General features: G+C 43.0%; 2 protein-coding genes across 10 annotated transcripts in view; both read left to right on the top strand.

Annotated features, from left to right (window-relative positions):
• LOC100120388 (steroid hormone receptor ERR2) overlaps positions 1–5,826 on the top strand; it is a 34,427-nt gene extending 28,601 nt beyond the window's left edge. For 3 of the 9 annotated variants that reach the window (XM_032599211.1, XM_008213727.3, XM_032599212.1), the window contains exons 2-9: positions 1,872–2,018; positions 2,299–2,409; positions 2,816–2,945; positions 3,359–3,580; positions 3,984–4,019; positions 4,407–4,547; positions 4,735–4,937; positions 5,092–5,826. In XM_032599211.1, coding sequence (XP_032455102.1) covers positions 1,878–2,018; positions 2,299–2,409; positions 2,816–2,945; positions 3,359–3,580; positions 3,984–4,019; positions 4,407–4,547; positions 4,735–4,937; positions 5,092–5,430 — 1,323 coding nt within the window. In that variant the 5' untranslated portion in view covers positions 1,872–1,877 and the 3' untranslated portion in view covers positions 5,431–5,826. Of the gene's footprint in view, positions 1–1,871; positions 2,019–2,298; positions 2,410–2,815; positions 2,946–3,358; positions 3,581–3,983; positions 4,020–4,406; positions 4,548–4,734; positions 4,938–5,091 lie in introns of those variants that run through there. The other 6 variants (XM_031929420.2, XM_032599208.1, XM_032599210.1 and 3 more) reach the window with 6 other exon arrangements.
• A 5,524-nt stretch (positions 5,827–11,350) lies between these two features.
• Positions 11,351–22,207, top strand: LOC100120441 (adenomatous polyposis coli protein-related protein 1). Its single transcript, XM_031929423.1, has 7 exons — positions 11,351–11,434; positions 12,407–12,469; positions 13,388–13,435; positions 13,545–13,640; positions 14,275–14,566; positions 16,706–17,805; positions 18,770–22,207. The coding sequence occupies exons 4-7, from the start codon at positions 13,556–13,558 to the stop codon at positions 19,009–19,011; spliced, it is 1,719 nt and encodes a 572-aa protein (XP_031785283.1). The 5' UTR covers positions 11,351–11,434; positions 12,407–12,469; positions 13,388–13,435; positions 13,545–13,555; the 3' UTR covers positions 19,012–22,207.
• The last annotated feature ends 462 nt before the right edge of the window (positions 22,208–22,669 follow it).

Raw genomic sequence — 22,669 nt, 5'->3', positions numbered from 1 at the left:
GAGTGAAAAAAGGAAATTATAATAAAGTTTCACGCTCGAAAGAATTTTTTCTCCGCCCTCTCGTGTTCGCAGCTGTGAAAGTGTGAGCGATCACGCATGCGTTCGATTTTTATATCATGGGATACCGACTCTCTGACGACCCTATATTGTACACTGGAAAACATGGCTTTTTTTCGAACGAATGCCTTCACTTCGTCTGTGTTGGCGAAGCTCTTCGCATGACTCGATAATATACGCCTTCGCTTAACTGTTTTTAAAAGCTTTTGCTTTGTGTGCGCGATTGAATCTCGTGGCAGAAATTTTTTTTTTAAACCTTGTCCTCTCACCTTTCTTTTTCGAGGAGTTGTATTGCACGATGCGTCGATAATTTAAATTGGCCTTTCGCTGTGCTCTTTTCATTTGCCACAGAGGCAATGGAATTTATAGAAGCTTCTGTTCCATACAAGCTTTTTCTCGTACACCATTATTGCAAAAAAGAGAGCTCGCTACTGTGCATGCGATAACATTTTAAATATAGTTTTATATCTGAAGTTGAATGACTGATATTGAGTAAATAATGTCATCTATATTTACGTGCATGCTATAGAAGACTCTTGTTTACTATCTTTATATTTCACAAATATAAATCAGCTGAAAAATTCTCCGATGAAAGTAATACTATTTCAATTATAGAACGCAATAATCGCAGCGAGACTTTGCAGTTTCCAGCGCGCGATTGAAGTATTCCACTTTCAAAGTTCTCACGTTCAATTAGGCAAATCCGAGCTTTGGCCGCGTATAAGCTGTATACATTACGAGTAAAGCGCGGCGCAAGGGCTCGCGCAGAAGCAAACCACTCCGGCATCAGAAGTAATAACGATAAAACATAGGCCGAGACGTTTGCGACCTCGATTGCACCGCGCAGACTTTAACAGGCCGTACAGTTAAGTTTACCAATTACTTTACCGTGATTCAAATTGCCCCCTGAACCAAATAGCACCGTACCACTCTAATATTATTACAATTGATGTAATCGGGCCAAGCGCGCGCCGCTACAACGACTAATGTAGCGGCTAGCCCGCGCTGAAAGCTGCACGATATATCGCGCAGTCGTGAACAACTTTTTTTCTCCGCTGCTTTTTAGACACCCTCTGCGCTCCTTTGGCACAGTGAAATACATTATGATTTACGTTATACTAACTGCACTCAAGGCTTCGCGCGCGCGCAATATACGACGATTTTCCCGCTCTCTGTTTTATTCTCGATGACCTACGCCTACAAGGCTCGGCTGTTAAAAGCGCGGAAAAAAAGCTTTTAATAGCGAGTGATACGCGAAAGCTCGCTGCAAGAGAGGAACCATCGCGGGGAGAGAGAGAGAGAGAGAGAGAGAGAGAGAGAGAGAGAGAGAGAGAGAGCGAAAAATGAAAGTCTCTGCGCTCGCGTTTCTATTTCGAAAGACGCGCGCATAAACTGTACACGTACCGATCGCGCGGATCTCTGAAGATTGCAGGAGCAGCCGCCGGGCTCTCTAAAAATGTTTTCGCATTAGTCGAACTTAAAAATAGTGTTCGCGCGAAAAAAGTGCACTGCCGCGCGCCAAGCCTATATATCGACGAGCTTCAAAGCCCTCTTTAAACACCAGACGCGCATATATGTATATTCGCGCCTTCGGTTTATTTTTGCACGCTCGAATCTTCCCTCGCGAATTCGTTTTTTTTTCTTTCGATCTCGGCGTGTATGGCCACGCCTAGCGTAGTGTTGTTCTTTCGTGAAAGAATGGAAAAGGCCTATACTGCGCGCGGTTTTGGTGATTTTTATAGCCTAAAGCGAAATACATATTTTATAAATCTTATAGATGCTGTTCACTGACGAGCTTTTTTCTCTCTTTCAAGGTCTGCATGATGTCCGGTACCGCTGCTGAAAGCATGATCGGAAGTAACAGGACGGTACCCAGTATCAAGCAAGAAGTCGAAAACCCATCCACACCAACTCAGAATTATCAAGTCTGCTCGCCGACCACAACACTACAGCAACAGGAGGTATGTGTTATATAGAAGTCGAACGTTTTCATATGTGTACTCGAGTTCTTATAATAATAACGCAGCTTCGTTCCGTTGTCTCATCGCTGCATTATTTATGCGTAAAACCGATGTGTATTCGCGGTTATACGCCAACGACGGTCTTAAACTCTTTCGAACAACATATAACTTTCCAACTCAGTCGCAGTGACTAGAACTTTTGATCGCGATCAAAGCTCCGACTCTGAAGCTTCTTCCCTTAACGCGAGAATGGGCCTCTCAATAATCTTTCGTTCTGCAGTCGCTGTGCACGAAAATGGATATGCAGGATTATGGAGGCAGCGGAGGCAGCCCCGGGAGCCCGGAGATGCATCATTGTTCCTCGACGACGCAGCCGCTCGGCACTCCGGAGGTAACGTATGATACCTATATGTATCTATATTATCCGCGAATATGCGCGCACAGTCAGGCATAGCGACACGAGTGCTCGCGGCTCAACGTATAGATACGCCTTGTATTCGGAGCGAGAGCCTAATTATGCCGATGGAGTTTGGTCAAAGGGCCTGATGATTAACTTGCCTGCGACGCGACCTGCTATCGATCGCTGATACTTGCGGTTACTCCCATAGGGTGTTGAGCTTGCGCTATTAGCGCGCGCGCTCAGGATTCAATTTGAAATCGAACTTTTGTTGTTTGTTTGCTATACGTTTTCGATTGGTATTATCGATCAACTTGGCAAGAGGGATTGATCACGCAGCTTCACTGCACTTACCTCGATTTCTTATAATTATAATATGGCGTAACTGGTTGAATTTCAGGATGGCGTTAAGGAGGAGGATATGATGCCTAGGAGGCTATGCCTCGTTTGCGGCGATGTGGCGAGCGGATTTCACTACGGAGTCGCCTCCTGCGAGGCTTGCAAAGCCTTCTTCAAGAGAACGATACAAGGTAAGGAGAGACCCTTGAAAGCACTCTTCGGTACTAGCTTTCCGCTGCTCCTCCAGATAGCACTGAACCATTTTGCCTGTCTCAATGTTGACATAACGACTGTGTGCCTGCGTGTGTGTGTGTGTATGTGTGTGTGTGTGTGCGTGTGTGTATTCGTGTGACTCATGTTAGAGACAACGTTGTGACGTTTAATCCGTTGTACAATCACTCGTAGTGAAACTTAACATTCTAATAGAACGATTAGAAAGTGATTAACAAAAAGCACACGTCGCAGCTACAACGACATAATACAATACGTATACAAAACCAGCCGCTATTACGGCAGCAGCTGTATAAAAAAAAGACAGGCAAAGTGTGTGTATGTGCGTGTCAGTTCTATCTGGCGAAGAACTGCGAATATAATGGTAAAGTAGCCAGTAACTTCACAGGCAACATCGAGTACACCTGTCCGGCGAACGGCGAGTGCGAGATCAACAAGCGCCGGAGAAAGGCCTGCCAAGCTTGCAGGTTCCAAAAGTGCCTCAGGCAGGGTATGCTCAAGGAAGGCGTCAGACTGGACCGCGTACGGGGTGGCAGGCAAAAGTACAGGAGGAGCACCGATCCTTACGTACCCGGAAAGACCATCACCCTAGAAGGTAATTCGCCTGACTGCCGGCGTGACCGGTTTCGCTCTCTTTCTTTCTTCCTTTCAATCGCTGTCACGCGGTCTTTGGCTTATCGTTTTACATTATGCTCAGGGCAATTGCGAAGGATGTAAATTCGTTGTGCACTTACCCTGACGCGTATATGCTTGTCTTCTTATTCAACATTTTATACGCAAAAGATGCACTTCGTCCTATAAGAATAAAAAAATAAAAAAATAAAATAGGAATCACTGACTGACGGCACGGTTCATGGCTTTTACGTGGCGCGCTTTTACGAAAACAATTCGATGGGATAACAGAATACAGAAAAAAATCGCATGCTTACACGATTGCCCAGATTTTATATGATCTGCAATAGTGTGATTAAAACTTCTTTTTGTTTTGATGTTTCAAGCTAACGTAGGATCGGCTGGCTATGCGGAAGCAATAAGTAAGTGAGCTTACGTTCAAACAATCGATCACGTAGACGAGCTTCATTCAACCACCATTGACTATACTATACGTGATTTCGACATTTTTCCTCTCTTTCTCTCATTTGCGCATGAAATGTACAGAGAGTTCGCGGTTTGGTGATGGTTCATGTATATCGTTTTTGGAATCGCGAAAGACCATCGACGCATCCGTGTATCGAACATTTATCATCAAAACTCACCCTTCTCTCTTTTGCACAGCATGCAAGTCTGTATACATCACAAGATCACTTGCGAAATTTTCTTTTTGTGCATACTGTTTAAAGTATATGATTGTTGTATGTAAATTTGCGAACTCGATGTGGATAGCAAAGAATCGAATATTTAACCCCGTTCTCGATTTCTAGATAACAAAATGGTGGAAGCGCTAATCTCCTGCGAGCCCGACATGCTGCAGGTGTCAACATTGTCGCACACCTTGGACACCGATCAACGAGTCCTGGGCCAGCTGTCCGATCTCTACGATCGCGAGCTCGTCGGTATAATCGGTACGTATAGCTTCTTCGTGTCTCATTGAATGACCGATAGATTGAATTAATGAGCCTCGAGGTCGAGAAACATTTGCATTTCGAAATTCGCAGCCGTACAGGTACACGAATGAAATTATAAAGACCGTTGAAAAAAATCGCTTGGGAATACCTAATCTCTGCAACGTGTTTTCTGTTGATTCGTCAGGCTGGGCTAAACAAATACCGGGATTCAGCAGCTTACCCCTCAATGACCAGATGCGACTACTGCAAAGTACGTGGGCCGAGATCCTGACCTTCAGTCTCGCCTGGAGAAGCATACCCAACAGTGGGAAACTCAGGTTTGCGCAGGACTTTACCCTCGACGAGAGGCTGGCGCGCGAGTGCCACTGTTTGGAACTGTATACGCACGTGAGGATCTATTTTTTCACGTTTCGTTTTAATCTCTGTTTGCTCGAGAACTCGTTTTTTCTCTTTACGATTTTTGTTCTCGACGGCAGAGGACCAAGCGTATAATCATCATTATTACTGACAAGTATTCTAATCAAAACATCTGTCTCCACAGTGCATGCAGATCGTCGAGAGGGTGCAGCGGCTAAGCCTCGCGCGCGAGGAGTTCTACGTGTTGAAGGCCCTCATCTTGACCAACAGCGACGCGAAGCTCGACGAGCCGCATGCGCTTCACCGTTTTCGCGACAGCATCCTCGGCTCGCTGTCGGACTGCGTGAGCGCGGTTCGGCCGGGTCAGGCGCTGCGCGCCAATCAAAACATGTTCCTAGTGCTGCCGGGCCTGCGCCAGGCCGACGGCATCGTCCGTAAGTTCTGGTCCAGCGTCTACCGCACGGGTAAGGTGCCCATGAACAAGCTCTTCGTCGAGATGCTCGAGGCAGCCAGCTACCGATGAATGAGTCGTCGTCCCGCGACATCGTCAAGACCTTGTCCAACGGATACATCAAGTCGAAAGAAGAGGCAAGAGAAGAGGAGTGTGATCGATCGCGCTCGCAAGGCTAGAGACGTGCGGGCGATAGGTCTCTGACGTTGCGCTACCTCGCGTTCGACGCGCAAATCGTCGATACGGTTTGAAAATAAATGCCTTGAAAACAGTTTAACGATACACCCTCACACACACACACACACACACACACACACACACACATATTTACATGAGTCTTTCTACGGCAGATCAGAGCGCGTTTGTTGGCGGACTGATTCTAAAGGTTGGACTTTTTCTTGGAAACCGAGAGCTCGATAACGACTGCGACAGAGATTGAGAATTAGATTGCGTGAAAGAAATGAACAAGTGAGATAACTGAACCTCAGTGAGATGATAAACAAAGAGGAGAGTATAAATACTTACGAAAGATCATATATTTATAATACGCTTCGGGTCAGAGGAGTTAGCAGTAAATAACGATGTCCGTCGACACCCATTGGTCCAGAATTAGTGCAATTATATATATATATATATATATATATATATATATATATATATATATATATATGTGTGTGTGTGTGTGTGTGTGTGTGTGTGTGTAACGGAGAGCAGATAGCAAAACTAAAGAAACGAACATTTTTCTGTTTATTTTTTCAGCTCCGCCCCTCCTGTAATAATACAGTATAATAAACCAATATAACCGAGCGTTCGTCATTCGTGCGTGCCACAATAAATACGTGTAGATGATTAAAGTCGATTCAGGGATCTTTATTAAAATACTTATATACTGTTATCATTGTCACTAGGAACATTGTATGCATAAACAGAATTCACGATGTCGGCGTTTTACCAAGCCGTCAGTGGGGTTTTGCCATGCTAAGACAAACGTTTGCTTGGTCACTTCAGAAGTTGTAACAAGTATTCACTATGACTTTAAAAATTGAAAAGCCGATCTTCTACAATTTTTATTTTACCTCAAAAATTTTTAATTGGATTAAAAAATGAAGCCATTCTCGTGCAAAAAATTTAGAATGTTTATTCGACAGAGTTCCATTAGTTAGTAGCTACTAGTAGCTTCCCCCGATGCTGTCAAGTTATTAGTTTGATTCTATAATTATATAATTGATCGCTAACATCGAAAAGTCGAACTTCGTCATGTCTCTCCATACTGTTTTATCAATACGTCGATTATACGAGCAAACTATAAGCTTATATTTGAGACAGTAACTTAAAAGATAAATCAAATAATTTTAAGATGAGTTTACGAGATCGATTGCAAATGTGATATTTTGTAAATAAATAGTCATTATATTTAGTCGATCAAAATAGTATGAAGGCAAAACGAAAGAATCATGTGTTATTTGATAACTCAACTCTGCTAAGCAGAAGTTGTAAGGTCAGATGTAATTTCATAATGAAGGCATTAGTTTTATTGATTTATTTTTCTTATTTCTTTTTATTTAGATAAATCCATTTTATGTTCTTCGTCAGAAGTGTCCAAGTATAACGATGATAAAACTACAAAAAATAGTCCAATAGAAAAGTAAAATCAGGAACCAAAACACAGAGTGCGCTTGTCTGCACTTAAACTGCTTTCATTAGGTTTTGTAAAAAATAATCTTACGCACCCCTTAAGTTCTATGTTAATTTCTAAAATATCATTTACTACTCTGTATTTATGATTATCGCCTTGTACTCGAAGCGCGCCTCTAAAAGCTATTGATTTATTTTTGTCTTTGTTCATCGTACAAGCTTAAGAAAAGAAAAAGTAATAAGATATATACACACCTCAGTCCGTCAGAAAGTAGCCGAAGTATGTTCATACGAGGCGCGTGAACAAAGTAATATGGCTGTTAAACCACGGCGACTATCGCTGCACGCAAGAGTGAGCATCTAGTAAAAATCCAAAGGAATTTTTTCGGTTCTTTTCTATCTTGAAAATTATTCTGTTCTCGCACCGACAATAGATTCAAACTAAATTAACACACACACTTTTTATTTTGACGTTTATTTTATGTGTTTACAATTTTTCTTTATTTTAGCTTGTCGAGTACTATAACCAATAATCATGTGTCTATTTTTTATCTCAATATTATTAAATCATGGATGAAACATACAATTGAGATTCCAAGTAAAATAATGTTATAGTTGCAATAATGAACTGTAATAGCGAAATTTGAAATCAATTATTTTCAATAACAAGAATTACGCACTTATATAAAAAAAACTCACTTTGGTACATTGTTTATTACGGCCATTGTAATCATGCGAGAACTCTGAAAATTCAATTTCTAATATTTTTTTTTGAACATTGTTATTTTTACTTTCTTTTTCGGAAGCCGTTAGAGAGCTTCTCTATTGAACTGTGATATGCGCAATGCGCGTCTACTCGATGTCACGATTAAACATAACGGTAGCGATACCTTCTGTATGATTATTTTGTCATCAAGTTTTATGGGATTTGTGCGCGGAGTCAAGGATGAAATTACATTTTTAAGTGGCAAAATTAATAGTGCTCATATATTTCGATAGGTAGGGCACCACTGTTTATTTTTGATCCTAACAGACTATTGAGTAAAATACATCAATTAATTGCGTCACTTGGTGAATTGTTATTAGTCCCTAAAGCTATAACGTGATAGATATTAATTTAAGCCATCGTTGAGTAACATTAAGGGTTTGTTTTAGTCATAATATTCTATCGTTACGTTTACAAATATCAATGCATGTGTATCTACATACATGTGTAAGAATGCTAGATAAATAGGCGAATATTTAAAGTTCTCATGTAACGCTACTGTTTCGCGCAATAGTAAATTTAAAGGACGTATAAATTCTATGGATTATATATCAAAAAAAAAGCTAACTTTAAAATTAAAAACTTGTACTTCATAAAATTTGCTACGTAATGTTAAAAAAAATTAATCATACTACAGTATTTTCAGTTTTTCAGTTTTATTTTTTACCAGTTTTCATATGATAATGCACAACAGTAAAGTTACTAAAGAATTTTGTAATATTTATTATGTTAATATTCTAAAACATGTGAGTATATACAGGCTTGTAAATTTTTGCTATTACCTCGTCAGATATAATAATCCCTTTAAGTTAACTTAACACCTATTAAGAGCTTGCTTCACATCATGCTTACAATATTAGATTGTTTACTTTGAGTTTACTAATAAATTAATATTTTATTATTCTTACTATATTCGCATTTTGCCTCTTTGTCGAAAAATTAGGCCTTAAATGGTGTGATTTCTTGCTGTTACCAAAAAATGTTAGAACTTTTTATTTTTGATGCACTAATTTAGAATTTTTTAATCCTGCAGAATAAAATTGTTCAAATTCATGAGTTGATCAATTTTTTAATTTTATTTTTATTACACGCAATCAAGAATAATACGTTTATTTTTTTTTAAATTGCAATCAATATTTTTATATTCTTAATTTTTTTTACAGATCGATGCATACATCATGATATAAGTAATAGAATATTGGCAATCTTGAAAAATTAGTTTTGTATTTCCATAAGTTTCAATATAGCCTGAATAGTTTTTATTGATTGATTACTTCACTTACCGTTGTTCTTGCTTAGAGTTTCGTAAGCATTTTTGTGAAATATGCCGAGGAGTGCAAGTTCGTCGTGGTGGTAGATTTTGTAGTCTCAGGGTTGCATACAAAAACAAAACAAACATACAATAACGTTAACTAAAGTGGAACGGCGCATAGATACGTAAAAATAAAATAACTAAGTATGTAAGCGTGAATATATGAATGATAAAATGAATACAAAGATGACATCAGATATGCCATGGAACTAAGATAACTTTTATGCAAAGATATAGATACTATCTATATATGGTATTGCATTGAAAAAACATTAACTACTACAGTAAATGTGTATACCAGATTGAAAGACTCCAATGGAATAATTAAAAATTCAGTTGGTGAACGTGAATCGAATAAAACTTTATATAAATATTAATCGTACAGTCGAAAAAAAAAAATATTATAATTCTTGATGTCTGTTGGAGATTTTTCAAAAAGGCATTGGTTGTATAATTTTTCGAAATAGAAAGAGGCAGCGTAAAGATGCATATTTTGTAAATCGCATCGGATATAATTTATTTTTCAGTCTAGCTAATTTGTATACGAGCAGTGTGTAAAAAACGGTAAATTCTGTTTCAGGCTGATTGATCTGCTACGTATATTTTAGTTTGAATAGTAGAATACAATTTTTCGTTCATGACGACTCTTTTTTTAAGCTTTAATACAGTATAAATTTATATGTGTAAATACTCCGAATAAAGCGTAATGTAAGTCGACAATTCAAGGGGAAATCCATAATATGGAATTCCGAAAATACAGCAGGCTTCAGTTTCAAGATTTTAAAATCGCAAATGGGCCGATGTTTACGTCGCGGGCCTGAAGAGTTAATTTGCGTTATCAAAATATATATACAGACATATGTGTTATCTTTTTTTACGTTTTGCCATTTGCGAAAATAAAAATTATGTTTGAGCAAAGAAATCGAAGAACAGCGTAGCCTTTTATTTAGTATTTAAAAAAAAAAGAAAACAATGGAATGTTACGTTACTTTCTTTTTCCATGGCTCGATACCCGGCGATGTAAACGAATGCCAAAGGATAGGAAATGATTTTCTTATTGTGAGTATAAATATGTATGTAGTGACTTTGTAATTATATCCTAACAGTCCTATGTATAATTTTTATATAAATATAAAAAAATTAAATATTATAAGGAAATCACATATACATATGAGAAGATAAATACAAAAGTAAACAAAGTAGTATACTGTTATTAGAAACGAAACATCACTATTAAATTGTGTGAGTAAGAATAATAAATAAGCTTGCGCACCTCAAGATTTCGTATACACGCGCGAATTTGTCTGAATGAAATTATATTGAGAAAAAAAAGATTGTATTTACGAGACAGCACTATTTGCGAGACCATACAAATAAAGAACGTGGATGGAATGATACTCTTTGTTATTTCGTCAACCACATCGTCGATGAGCAGAAAAATATTAAAACGTAAATATCTACAAAAGCAAACCGGAACCAACGCGTGTATGTGAGAACTATTTTAAAACCTTATGCGCCGATTTGTAAATAGACTATTCAACATAACGCGCTTAATAGAGTGTGAAATTAAGAAATAGCCGCATACATGGATGACAGTCTGTTCAGTATGCGGGCGCTAATGAAAAAACAAGTGCGCCCGTAAAATTATCCATCGCGACGCATTATCAGGAAATAATTATCCGATAATCACAATCGGCTATGAAATCTAATTTACGATCGGCTATTATATGATTATATCTATTTCGATGCCTATTTTTCGCGCGCTGAGCGTGTGTATGAGCGGCTACAGAAAATAAACTCTCACCCACTCACTCCCGCGGTATACACAGCTTGCGCCGGGCTTAATTAGGAAATAATCGATTATCCTGAAAATAGATATATACGTATAAAGCTGCACAATGCCCCGATGCAAATAGGTTAATCAGTATCGTCGCTCGTCGCAGAATTTTCGCTTTGAGCCCCCACCGCCCGCGTGCGCGCTCGCGTTGTCTGTGTATTATCTGCGTGTACGTATAAGTATATATGTGCGTATAATGAAGCCGCCTTCACATGCAGATTGCATTGTAGCGCGCGTGTATATTATACAAGAGCGTTAATATATATACATGTATAGGTATATATAGATTCAGCGCACTCGTTGTTCGGCATTAGACATCACACTTGTTTTGCATCTCCATGACGACGTGGCTTTGATAATCGATGATGAGCTGCATCAGCCGCCGCGACCGCGCGCGTCGAGCTAAGTAGTGTGTAAGTAATGTCAGCCATTGTGCCCTGACGAATATCGCGCTGCGCAAGCGGTCGACGACTCTTATCTCGCGCGTCGCATCTCCAATTGAAGTATCTGCGGATAAGCTTCGCAGGTGTATACTCCAGCGCCTGACTGTACAGTGTACATAGACACACACACGCACACACACACGCACACACACACACATAAGCAAGAGGCGCATCTGCAGTGCCGCTGATGCTACGCATAACGCGCGATCGCTGTTATTTACGCTCTGAGTCTGATGGATACTCATTGTTGCCCTCTGCGTTTCGAGTATAAGCTGCTGGTGTAATAAGGAACTGTTTACGACGCTTTAAACATCCGGGATTTTGCGCAGCGCGTGATGCTGCTACTGCTGAGGGAGGCTAGTTTACGCATTTACGCGAGCGGCGCACGCATGATGCGGAGTGGTAGAGCGAAATTTTAAAAGCCGAGGATGATTGCCTGCTGTGACGTAAGTTTGCGATCGCGAGTAATTATCGGTATGATTCTATATCGTAGGTTTGGAATATAAATAGATACAATAATACCGAGAACTTGTCGGTATGGATCGCACGGTGTTTGATATCTTTATTATAATTTACAGATGAAAATTAATTGTTAGGTGCACAATAATGTATTAAATTAAATTTTTATTAATTCCAACGTAATTAGTGGCTCAGCGCATGTATACACGCGTTAATGTATGCGTTGATTGAAATTTTATTTTAATTTAGGCCGCTCCTGAAATAAATTCATCAATTAATAATCTGCAGCTTCGTTGAATGGGTACATTTTTAAAATTCAATTATAACCGAAGTTGATGGGCACGAAATTTTATTTCAAAAAAGGGTGTGTTTCCGCGGCTGTAGTAGCGTATAATTTTCGCCTCCGCTACATTAAGTGTAGAACGCGTATACTCGGCATGCAAAAAGTGCTAAATCTAATTTAATATTTCGTAAAGTCATTTTATTTACACAAAATAACTAAAGAACTCATTTACTGCAAACACCTAGCTTTTCAATAGCTAATCACTCCGCTGAATCCCATCAAGCTGCATTGTTGAATTGAATTTCGCCCACAGTGCCAACTCGGGTCTGCTGCACCAACCTCTCGATCCAGCTCACACGTGCTTCGTCTTTAAAGGGTATATAGAATATACCTGCAGCGGATTTTTACCTTGTGGCACTCGCGCGACACCTCATAATACAGCTGTCAGCGGTTTCGCACGCACACGGATGAAGAAAGAAACGACGAATCGGCCATTATTTTCTTGCTTTTTTCAAATACTTTTTCGTTCTTTTTTTTTTTTTTTGTCGCCAGGCTGACGTTGTTGGAATGTCGCGATTCTATCGTACTTTTGAAAGGTCAGCCGATTAGAAGGAAGCAAAAATGCTGGCTTTGGCGTGGAGAAAAATTTAAAAGAAGGTATGGGGAAGATAATGACTTTGGCGATCAGAGAAACGTTTATTTTCTCCGTCCTCGCGTGGACCCACCTGCATTACTCGCGTATTGCACATATAAATGGTCCATTACTCTGAGAGTCTGCAGCATATAACATGCATTCTCCCTTTTGCAGTCCCGGAATCATCGCATAGCTTTTTCCATACTACTCCATTTACGTAACGTCTAATTAACAGTGTTGTTGCTGGCTTTAACAAGGAGCTCATTAAGCCCCTGCGAAGTTATGTTTCTTGTTAGAACGATAACAACGTAAACGCGCATATAGTTTTTGGGCCATGATGCTTGTAGTTTTTTCTGGAAAAAATAGCAATATTAAATATTAAAAAATCCAAACTAATAAGTACACGTGGCATCCATAATCCTGAGAGGCAAGCAAAGAGTCGTCATAACCGAAGGAAGGGCTCAGCAATCGCGGATCGGCACTTGGCTCTCCCCGCGCTGCGGAGCTTGAAATATCGCAAACCGCGCAGATTTGCATATCTATATTCGCGCATGGCGCACGTGAGCTGCAGGGTGTACAGTGTCACGGCACCGGCGGCAATCGACTCCGCGATTTACTCGCCCATACCCATGTGTATAACATATGCGCGTGTCTGTGCAGAATCGAAGCGTCGCCGGGAATTTCGCAAACGGAGGAATCGCTGTGCTGGTGAGTAGTAGGAGAGAGAGAAAGAAAGGCAGCAAGAAGGAGGAGGAAGGAAGGAAAGCGTCGAGAGGCGTTTATCCGTAAAGCGAAACAGAATCTAATCTTCCGTCAGAGGCGTCAGTCATGTCGCGAAGCTCGGCACCTGTCCTCCCAACGGCGCGACTGCTGCTGTCGTTGCTGCTTATCGACGCGTCCTCGGCGCAGACAGGTAAGCGCGAGAATAACGCCGACTCCTCGTCTCTGTATACATAAAGACTTATACACAGAAAGAGAGAGAGAGAGAGAGAGAGAGAGAGAGAGAGAGAGAGAGAGAGAGAGAGGCAGCTCACTCCGGCTCTTTATCTCGCCTTGTCAGGCCTGTTATTATTCTATATTCGACGCATATGATTCTTTCGCGCGTATTTACATTGCGATGCGCTTGGGAGTATCGACGAACCGTCACTTATATATATATATATATATATATTCTGACCGACGATTCCCCGCCAGTGTTCATTAGTCGACGGCGTATCAGACTTTCATCCTCCGCTGACTTTACATACTTTCATCTCCCAAATAGAATATCCCGTGATTCATTCAAACGAGCTTTCATATCGATTCCCGACGCGGCGAAATATTTAAAGCACTCACTTTGCGCGTTTTAGAAATTCAAACGGGAGGCGCGCCCCAACGCGGACTCGATTCAATAAAATTCACATCCATCAAAAAATCGTTAATTTACCGGTACCGTGGCTTTTACGAGAGAAAAAAGCTTCAGAGCCAGCTCACTCTCTCCCTCTGTCTCTGTTGACGATGTAGCGGATGTGAAAACCTCCTCTTCTCATCGTGCGCATATTCCGCAGTGCTGGACATCGGCTGCCGCGCGCAAAGCTGCGCTACGCTGGACGTGACTCTGCTGCAGGAGTACGTGACCGGGCTGCGGCAGCTGAACGACACGGATCAACGGCCCCGGGACGAGCTTTCCGCCGACGAGCTTGGATTGCTGCCTTTCGGTGCCCTCGACTCCGATTGGGAGCGACTGATGCTACTGCAGGACAGCCAGCCAGAAGGAACAGTGCTGCGCGACAACCTGCTGCGGCTTTCGAGGCTCGTGCTTGCGGCCTACTTTCATAGCCAGGACCTCGGAGTTGCGGGGTATGTGTGGCGCTGCTTCTCGTTCTTGTTTGGTTTTTAAAATGTTAAGAATATATAAAAGGCAGCATTATTTTCGGTTTGTTATTTCGCGTTTCGTCTCGGAACTGTTAAACTCCCTAAGTTTCCTGCTATTTTGGTAACATTTACCAATAACTTGGTGTAAGTTCATTTTTTTCCGTGAACGAGTACACGCTCCATCGCTTTGTACTTTCTCCGAGAAAAATATTTTTTCCACTCTCTCCCTATGTATAATCATATTAAGAACGATACACCAAGCCCATAGCGTGTAATTAAAACTTCAGTTTTCCAATATTCTCGCAGCCGTCGTACTCTGTCAGCTTTGAGTATAATACATAATATATAGAGAATTCGATCACTCAGCTGTATTTGAACGAGTTTCCGCAGCGTCGCGAAATTCCTCCTGAATATGCACTTATACAGCCGAGAAGAAGCGAAATTTCCACTCTGCAATCCGATACTATCGCGGTGCGTTCTATATATAGGTATATACGTCGCGCGATTCATAATGAAGCTCGCATGATAAAGTTTTCGGTATATAATTGAAATGTTTCCAGCCAAAAGAGAGAGAGAGAGAGAGAGAGAGAGAGAGAGAGAGAGAGAGAGAGAGCGGAATAGCTCCTGAAAGATTCATGCCCCGCGTACACTTGTATATATCGAAAGGCAATTCTCAAGGAAGCGCACTGCGTAAATACAAGCTGTTCACTCGCGTCTCTCGCTTCTCGCCTACGGCACCAGCGCGTACGTATATATACAGATGCGCGCATGTATAATACATAGAGCCAGAAGCTCGGCCCATCAGTATCATTACGGCATAAAGGCGGTAATGCACAACGGGACTCCTTTCCTTGGCTCTCCTTGAAGCGCCTTGCGAATAGGGGCGCTTGTGTATATATAAGAAAGGGAGAGAAATAGAGGCGCACGAAAAGTCGCGAGCGCCTCGAGGAGTTCGCAGGCCGGCTTCTTTAATAATTCAGCAGTTGATTCATCAAAGAGAAGTATGCAGGAGAGAAACGGGATACGCGCGCTGTGTATATATATATATATATATATATATATATATATATATATATATATATATATATATATATATATATATATATATATATATATATATACATATATAACTACGTATACTCTATATCTCTATACACATCAGAGTCTGCAATGACGCGCTCGGTTTCTTCTGCTGCGCTCGCACAGGTGTATAACAATGTCGACGCAGTCGCGAGTCTCGATAGTCGGTCGAATTCAGGAGAATTCGAAGCTAGCTCGAGAAATTCCGAAATTTAATCGCGCCCTGCTCGCGAAAATTTTTACACTCGCCGTCTCTGACGCGCGATGCTTCGCCTTAAATTGACTATCGGAAAACACGGCGAGATAACCGATTTTCCCCGTTACACGCGACGCGAGCGCGAAATCACGCATATATATATATATATATATATATATATATATATATATATATATATATATATATATGCCTGAAAGGAAAGGAAGGCATTTTCTCCTAGTTAACTCCCCGGCGCGAGCCGTGAAATTCCGGCATCGACATTCCGTCCCGGGGAACTTGCGAGCGCCGCGCTAAACAATGCAGCAGTAGCAGCAGCAAAGGCGAGATTGCTTCCTCATTACCCTCCTGTCCTCCTTTTCCCATTCAATCCATCAATCCCTCGTTCGCGCCTCCCCTCTGCAGTCGCCGAAACTTTTCTCGTACATTTCATTCGACGAGAGCGAGCTGTGGGATGCTTCTTCTTCTTCTTCTTCTTCTCTTATACTTCTTCTTCGTTCGGCGCTCGCGCATTCGTCACTTTCTTTGGAGACTACTGCCGCTGCTGCTGCTGCTTCTTCTTCTTCTTCTTGAATGGAGGAATTTCGCGTTTATTGCCCGGCCGAATTGGCCGTCATAGCTCGATCCAGCGTTTTCACTTATTTCTCCCTTCCCGCGCCGTTGGAATTCATTAATGCGGCTGTTGAATGCCTCGTTAAAAGTTCCCTCTTGTATGATATTTGCGCAGCGTGTATCGTTCACGGCGATCGGCGAGTTTGTGCGCGGGCAAAAAGTGTGGATCGGAGGAAAAATGAAAAAACGCCTAACGACTCCCCATTCACTGTTCACAGCGAGAAGACTGACTCGAGCGCAGTCCCGGAAGCCGAAGATCAACAGGCGAGTAACGCAACGCTGGGCTCAGCGGGCCAGAATTCAGGAAGCGCCCGGATTGACGCGAGCCCCAGCCAGAGCGACAGTGCCGCCTACAACAATGGGGAGGAGGCGTCCGCGAGCTCCGAAAAGTTTGCAGGAAACGACGAGGAGGACCCGTCAGCGACGACGTCTTATTACGCCGACTCAACCTCGGCAAATTTCAATCAGGCTTTTTCCACTCCCGCCAGCCTCGATAACGAGGCGAGCGGAAGCAAGTCAAACGAAACTTCGCTCGCCGCCGCCGCAGCCGACAATGAAGATGAATCGACGAGGGAAACTTGGCCCGAGTCTTTCTCCTACTCCTCGTCCCCGGCGCTAGAGCGAGTGTCGAGCAGCCCCGAGAGCAACGAGGCCGTCCACCCGCGCAGCGAGGAGGACTTCCTCCACTCGAGGTACGCGTCCAAAGAGGCCCGGCGCGAGGACGACGAGCTGGTGGCGAGATTCTTCGCGGAGGAGCACGACGACAGCAACGGCTCCATGGAGGACCTCCTTGCGCTGATGGAGCTCGAGGAAGCCGAGCTGCTGGCGAACCAATCGACCTCGGAGCCGCCGCCGCCGCTAACCAGCGCCGACGACAACGACTCCTTCGAGTTCAACGCGACCAGAAGCCTCGAGTCTCTGCTCGACGCTATGGAGGGGCTGAACGAGAGCAGCAGCGCGAGCTCCGACGATCCCGAGCTGACGAGTTCGCAGGAGCTGCTGGAGCTGATCGACGGACTGAGCGCCGAGGATAATCCGACGACTCCATTGCTCCAGATGATTTCCGGCAAACTTTCCGCGGAGACGGCGTCGTATTCAAATGAAGCCAGCACCACCGACTCCGGGGAGAATGGAAGGACCGATCGATCCGAGGAGTACAGCGATACCACGCTCCCGGGCTTATCCCCCACGACGGACAAAGCCTCGAGCGAGAATCACACGAGAGAGCTCGAGGAGACGCCTACGACGACTGTCGACGCTCTCCCAGCTGATTGGGCCTCGACGTTGACGATCGACGCCACGCCGGGCTCGTATGGAGGTATATACTGTCTCTATTTTCGGCTCGAATTCTATACACCTGCCCGATGAAATAACAGACAGTTTTTCAAACAATCTCTTTCGATTGCGCGTGCGAGCGCTGGCGCAATACGAATTCTGAGAAATGCCCGCATACGAGCTTTCGCAATAAAAGCTTATATGGGGAATTCTGCGGGAAAAATGCCATTTTTTGGTTGGAGAAACCGAAAAAAAACAAATGTTGGGGCACGCGCCCGCAACTTTTTTTTCTTATTGTACATGTTTAGAACCATGCAAAACCACGTTTCAACATCGAAAAAGTGCTTTGTGACACTGTTTTTAGGCCCTTCTAGGCCCTTCGTCGAAAAATAGCCATTGTTCAAGGGCATGCACCTAATGCATAAGGGCACAAACAGAAAATGTATTACGGTAGGAAGAGAGTACGGGAAAAGAGCTTCAATTAAAAAAAAATGCGTTAAAAATGCTTGATTTGGTCAAAAGTTACGCACAATTAAAAATGCGTAAAAATCGACTTCAAAAAATCATGCAATTTTCATGATTTATCCGCCTTTTTAATTGTGCGTAACTTTTGACCAAATCAAGCATTTTCAACGCATTTTTTTTTTAATTCAAGCTCTTTTCCCGCACTCTCTTCCTACCGTAATACATTTTCTGTTTGTGCCTTAATCCTTTCGGTACATGCCGTTGAACAATGGCTATTTTTCGGCAAATTTGAAGGGACTATAAAACAGTGTCACAAGGCACTTTTTCGATGTTGGAACGTGGTTTTGCATGGTTGTAAAAATGTACAATAAGAAAAAAAAAAGTTGCGGGAATGTGCCCCAACATTTGTTTTTTTCGGTTTCTCTAACCAGAAAATGGCATTTTTCCCGTAGAATTCCCCATATTCGTTCTCCTTTTGTTTTTCATTCGCTGTGCAGCAGCTATTTCGATATCAATCAATGATTTTTTCCGATGTTTTTCAGCGAATTCCGAGCCCCGGCAGCCCGGAAAAATCCTGGCGATTTTCCGGCACAGCCAAGCAGCCGGCGCCAGCAGCAGCAACAGCAGCAGCAACAAATTAACCTGGCCAACGGAGGTCGCGTCGAGCGAAGAGGAGTCGACCTCGCTTAATCCCACGTCTTCGGAGAAAGGGATGGATCGGCAGCCCGAAATTGCCGGGATGAATAAACGGAAGCGCGGCGGCGGTGGCGAACCGCTGCTATAGAGACGTCGAGAGGCAATATCGAACTTCTCGAGCCGGGCAAACGCAATTTGCCGAAAAAAGGCGCGCCTCGCTCTCTCTCTCTCTCTCTCTCTCTTTCTCTCTCACCGGAGCTAGCTTATCCCCGCTGCAGCTCCGCACCGGGGGCTTTTTTAACTTTGCGCTCTCTCGACGTTCCCCGGCGAGTAATTTATTATAACGTTTGAAAAAGTTCGGATTAGATCTCACTCTCCGGCGTGTACATTCACGCGCGACGAGTCCCGATCAATTATTACCTGTATATATAGAAGAGAGTCAGCCTCATACGTTGAACCAGTGCTATTTCGGGTTAGAGACGAAAATACGAGGCAAATCGAACTCGTTTGCGTCCGCTGCTGCTCTCACACACCGAGGAATGAAAAAAATCCGAAAGACGCGAAGAAGACACGGCAATCGCGTCGAGCGAGCGAATTTCCAAAGCCTTTTCTACACTCGAAGCCAATCCACGACAAAGCGCGCGTAATATTCGCGCGCGTAGCCGATAAATTTTGAAAAAACCCCAACGCCGACGACAATAATAAATTCCGCGGATCGAAAAGCGCGTCAAAAAAGCTGCGCGCGAGCGAGAGAGCGTTCGGAAAAATTTAATAAAAGGCATAAAGCAAAGCGGCCGCTATGGAAAATCGCCCCGCAGCCGCGGGCAGGCCAATAAAATTTCGCGCCCATTGCTCGGCGACGACGTTGAGACTCGTATTCGCGCGCACTGCACGTCAGTCAATGCACTGCATACGTATACGCGAAGACTGCGCGAGCGCGAGGGAAGTAGCTATATATAATACGTACAACACGTATAGAGTCGTGGCGGCGCCGCTTTATACTCTCTCCCTCTCTCTCTCTCTCTCTCTCTCTCTCTCTCTCTCTCTCTCTCAGGATCGAGTATATTTTTATGATTTCGCAGACCAGATGAGGAGGAGAGCCGAGAGATCGCTATATACCGCAGCGAAGAGTGCATAGGAGAGGATCCCCGGCTCTCTTATACGCTCTCTCACTCTCCCTTTTTATTATTACATCGCGCGATTCCCGTGGCAAATAATGAATTCATAACCAGTGTGCAGCAGCGCCGCCGCCGCGTGTCGATTACTTTGCCGCGAGAAAGAGAGCGAGGGAGCCCGGACTTTACGACTGGCCGTAACCGGATTTCCGGATTATTGAATATGCGATGAGAGCAGCTCTCTCTCTCTCTATATATATATATATATATATATATATATCCCGCGGCGGCGCTGGTGGTGGGGGCGGCGATCGAATCAGTTTCGGAATTCCCCGGCGCTGGCTCTTGAAAATTCGGGCGACGCGGGAATTTTTACGGCGGAATGTGTGCCGCGGAGTTCGCTTCACGGCTCTCGGCTTGCCGCAATGTCTATTATGTATAAGAGACTCTATCCTCTGCGTCGTCGTCGAGTCTTGTTCTTGTATGTATCGGAGTCGGCTCTTTTTGCTATGTAGCCAAGGCCTCGCGTCTCGCCTTTTATGGTTTATGGTTCGCAGGTGACCAAAGACGCGTATAGCATAAATGCGCTTTACGAGAATCCGCCGCTAGTTTATGATGTCGTTTATAGAAGCGACTTTATTGTCCGCGCGGGGATAAGGGTAAATTGAGAACAGGGCAGAGTGAGAGAGAGAGAGAGAGAGAGAGAGAGAGGGGGGGGGGGGAGGATGCATGGCGATCAGGATAGACGAACGCAGCAGCTTCGCCGCGTTATCATTGTATGAGATTATTGCGTCTGCGTTGATTGCTTGGAAAATTGACGCCGTTAGAAATTTTACCTACCCTATTCTCTCGGTCTCCTACTCCCGCGCTTTCAGGAAGGATGAATTTTTTACTGTCGTAATGTTGTATAGAAAAATGTGAAGCGCGAGAACGCACGCGCGTGTATGATGTTTTGTTCTAAGTATAAGTGTATAATGTTTAACTTCGTATGTGTAAGCGAAATATTAATAATTTTACGCAGGCGGAAGGTGAAAAAGCTTGGAAACGGTTGTATGGAAAGCAAACAGCATCGGTATAACACGTAAGCCAATAACATACGTTGATTATTTCGCGTAGTTATCCGATAGGCTTTTATTTGAAAACGCGTCCGTGCAGTTATTTTCATATACTCCGTTTCCAAGATAAATATGTATGCGAAAACGGTGAGAAACAAAAATGTCGGGACACGACTTATTTTTCAAATTCCATACATATGCACGTCCAAAACAATGCAAACCCGCTTTCCAACGCGCAAAAAGTGCTTTCCTCGCATATGCGTCTGCACCGAATGTACTACATCGGAACACGACCGTCAGCGCTGCAGAGCTTACATTGTAAATGTAACAAAATAAAGAACTACACTGTAATTATAATACCAAAGGCTATCGTATAATCGGCTTATCGTTGATTCGCAGCCACAGCCTTGATTTGTATACTGCACTGCTTCTGGATTGAAAAAAAAAGCCGAGGCGGCTAAAGGCCGCGTTATTAATGATGTCGGGCGGGGTGTATCGCGGCCGCGTGCGCCGTGTATTTCATTCTGGTGGCGAAACCGCGCCTATATATATGTATACAATATGGCGAATCGATAGCTGCATGGGAGTCGGATTCGAGCCGAGAGTCTGGCGGCACGTGTCGATGGGTTATCATTTGATTTCTTGAGAGGAGGGATGGTATTCATTTAGCGATCGTTTCGCCTTTTATTTATCACCTCGGTCGGGCTCGCACGCTACGTTGTCGGAAATTACGATCGGCTACATAGCGATTTCTCTTTTTTTGCCTTCCGCGGAGGTCCGAGCTTTCTCTCGTTGTATAGTTTCTTTTTTATATTCGCTCATTTATATTTATATGTTACAGTTATGCAGCTGCTCGGTAATACTTTAATTTTATTATTTTTTTTTCAAATGTGGGTAAAATAATCAAATTTATTCTGTCTGCTGACCCCGGTTTGATTCCTAGACGCGGTTGGTGTACGATTTGTATTATAGATAGACAAATATCGAAATAGTTGATACATTCGTGTCTTCAGGGGTCAAAACGGGGGTCTACAATCGAACGATATAACGTGTACTACAGTAGTTTACATGATACAGAATCCGTAATCGATCACAAACGCGAATAGAAAAACAAATAACAATTTGTTATGCGAGCGATTTGTGAAATAAATAACACGTCATCCGCGATCTAAAAGCCACCGTTTATTCTATTTTGAGCGATGTATTTCGAAAAAAAACAACACACCCAATGCCTCGAATTTCAAAACTTTCCCAATTTGCCTCGAGTGCGCATCACTTCCGAACCTGGTCCGAACGGTACAGCGGCATTGTTTTTCTTTGCCCGTATTTTCCCAGCATCGCTTTTCCTCTTCGACTACCGCGGCTTTTTTTACTCTACATCCTACGTCCATTTTTCCCTCAGCTCGTTCAATTTAAGTATCCAGAGGATGAGAGTATCCTTCGATTCGAAAAACGTACGACCCGCGCACACCTTAACCAAGGGGACGTTTTCCTCCCCTGTATATATATATATATATATATATATATATATATATATAGGTATAGGTTACTCGCTATTTTTCTTGCCAGCAGGTATACCGGGACAGCGGCTTCCACTCTTTGTGTCGCTTCGGCTGGTCTCAAGCTGCAGTTATAG

This window comes from Nasonia vitripennis, chromosome 4, assembly GCF_009193385.2.
Source record: "Nasonia vitripennis strain AsymCx chromosome 4, Nvit_psr_1.1, whole genome shotgun sequence".
Taxonomy (NCBI): domain Eukaryota; kingdom Metazoa; phylum Arthropoda; class Insecta; order Hymenoptera; family Pteromalidae; genus Nasonia; species Nasonia vitripennis.
Note: the sequence above shows the minus strand (reverse complement) of the source record. Positions and strands in the feature narration are given on the sequence as shown.

What these genes read in the sequence shown, in the direction of transcription:
- LOC100120441 (XM_031929423.1), top strand. Translation starts at nt 13,556, where the DNA reads ATGTCGCGAAGCTCGGCACCTGTCCTCCCAACGGCGCGACTGCTGCTG. An exon ending in CAGGACCTCGGAGTTGCGGG is followed by an intron (nt 14,567 to 16,705) that starts GTATGTGTGGCG and finishes CACTGTTCACAG; the next exon opens with CGAGAAGACTGACTCGAGCG. An exon ending in CACGCCGGGCTCGTATGGAG is followed by an intron (nt 17,806 to 18,769) that starts GTATATACTGTC and finishes GATGTTTTTCAG; the next exon opens with CGAATTCCGAGCCCCGGCAG.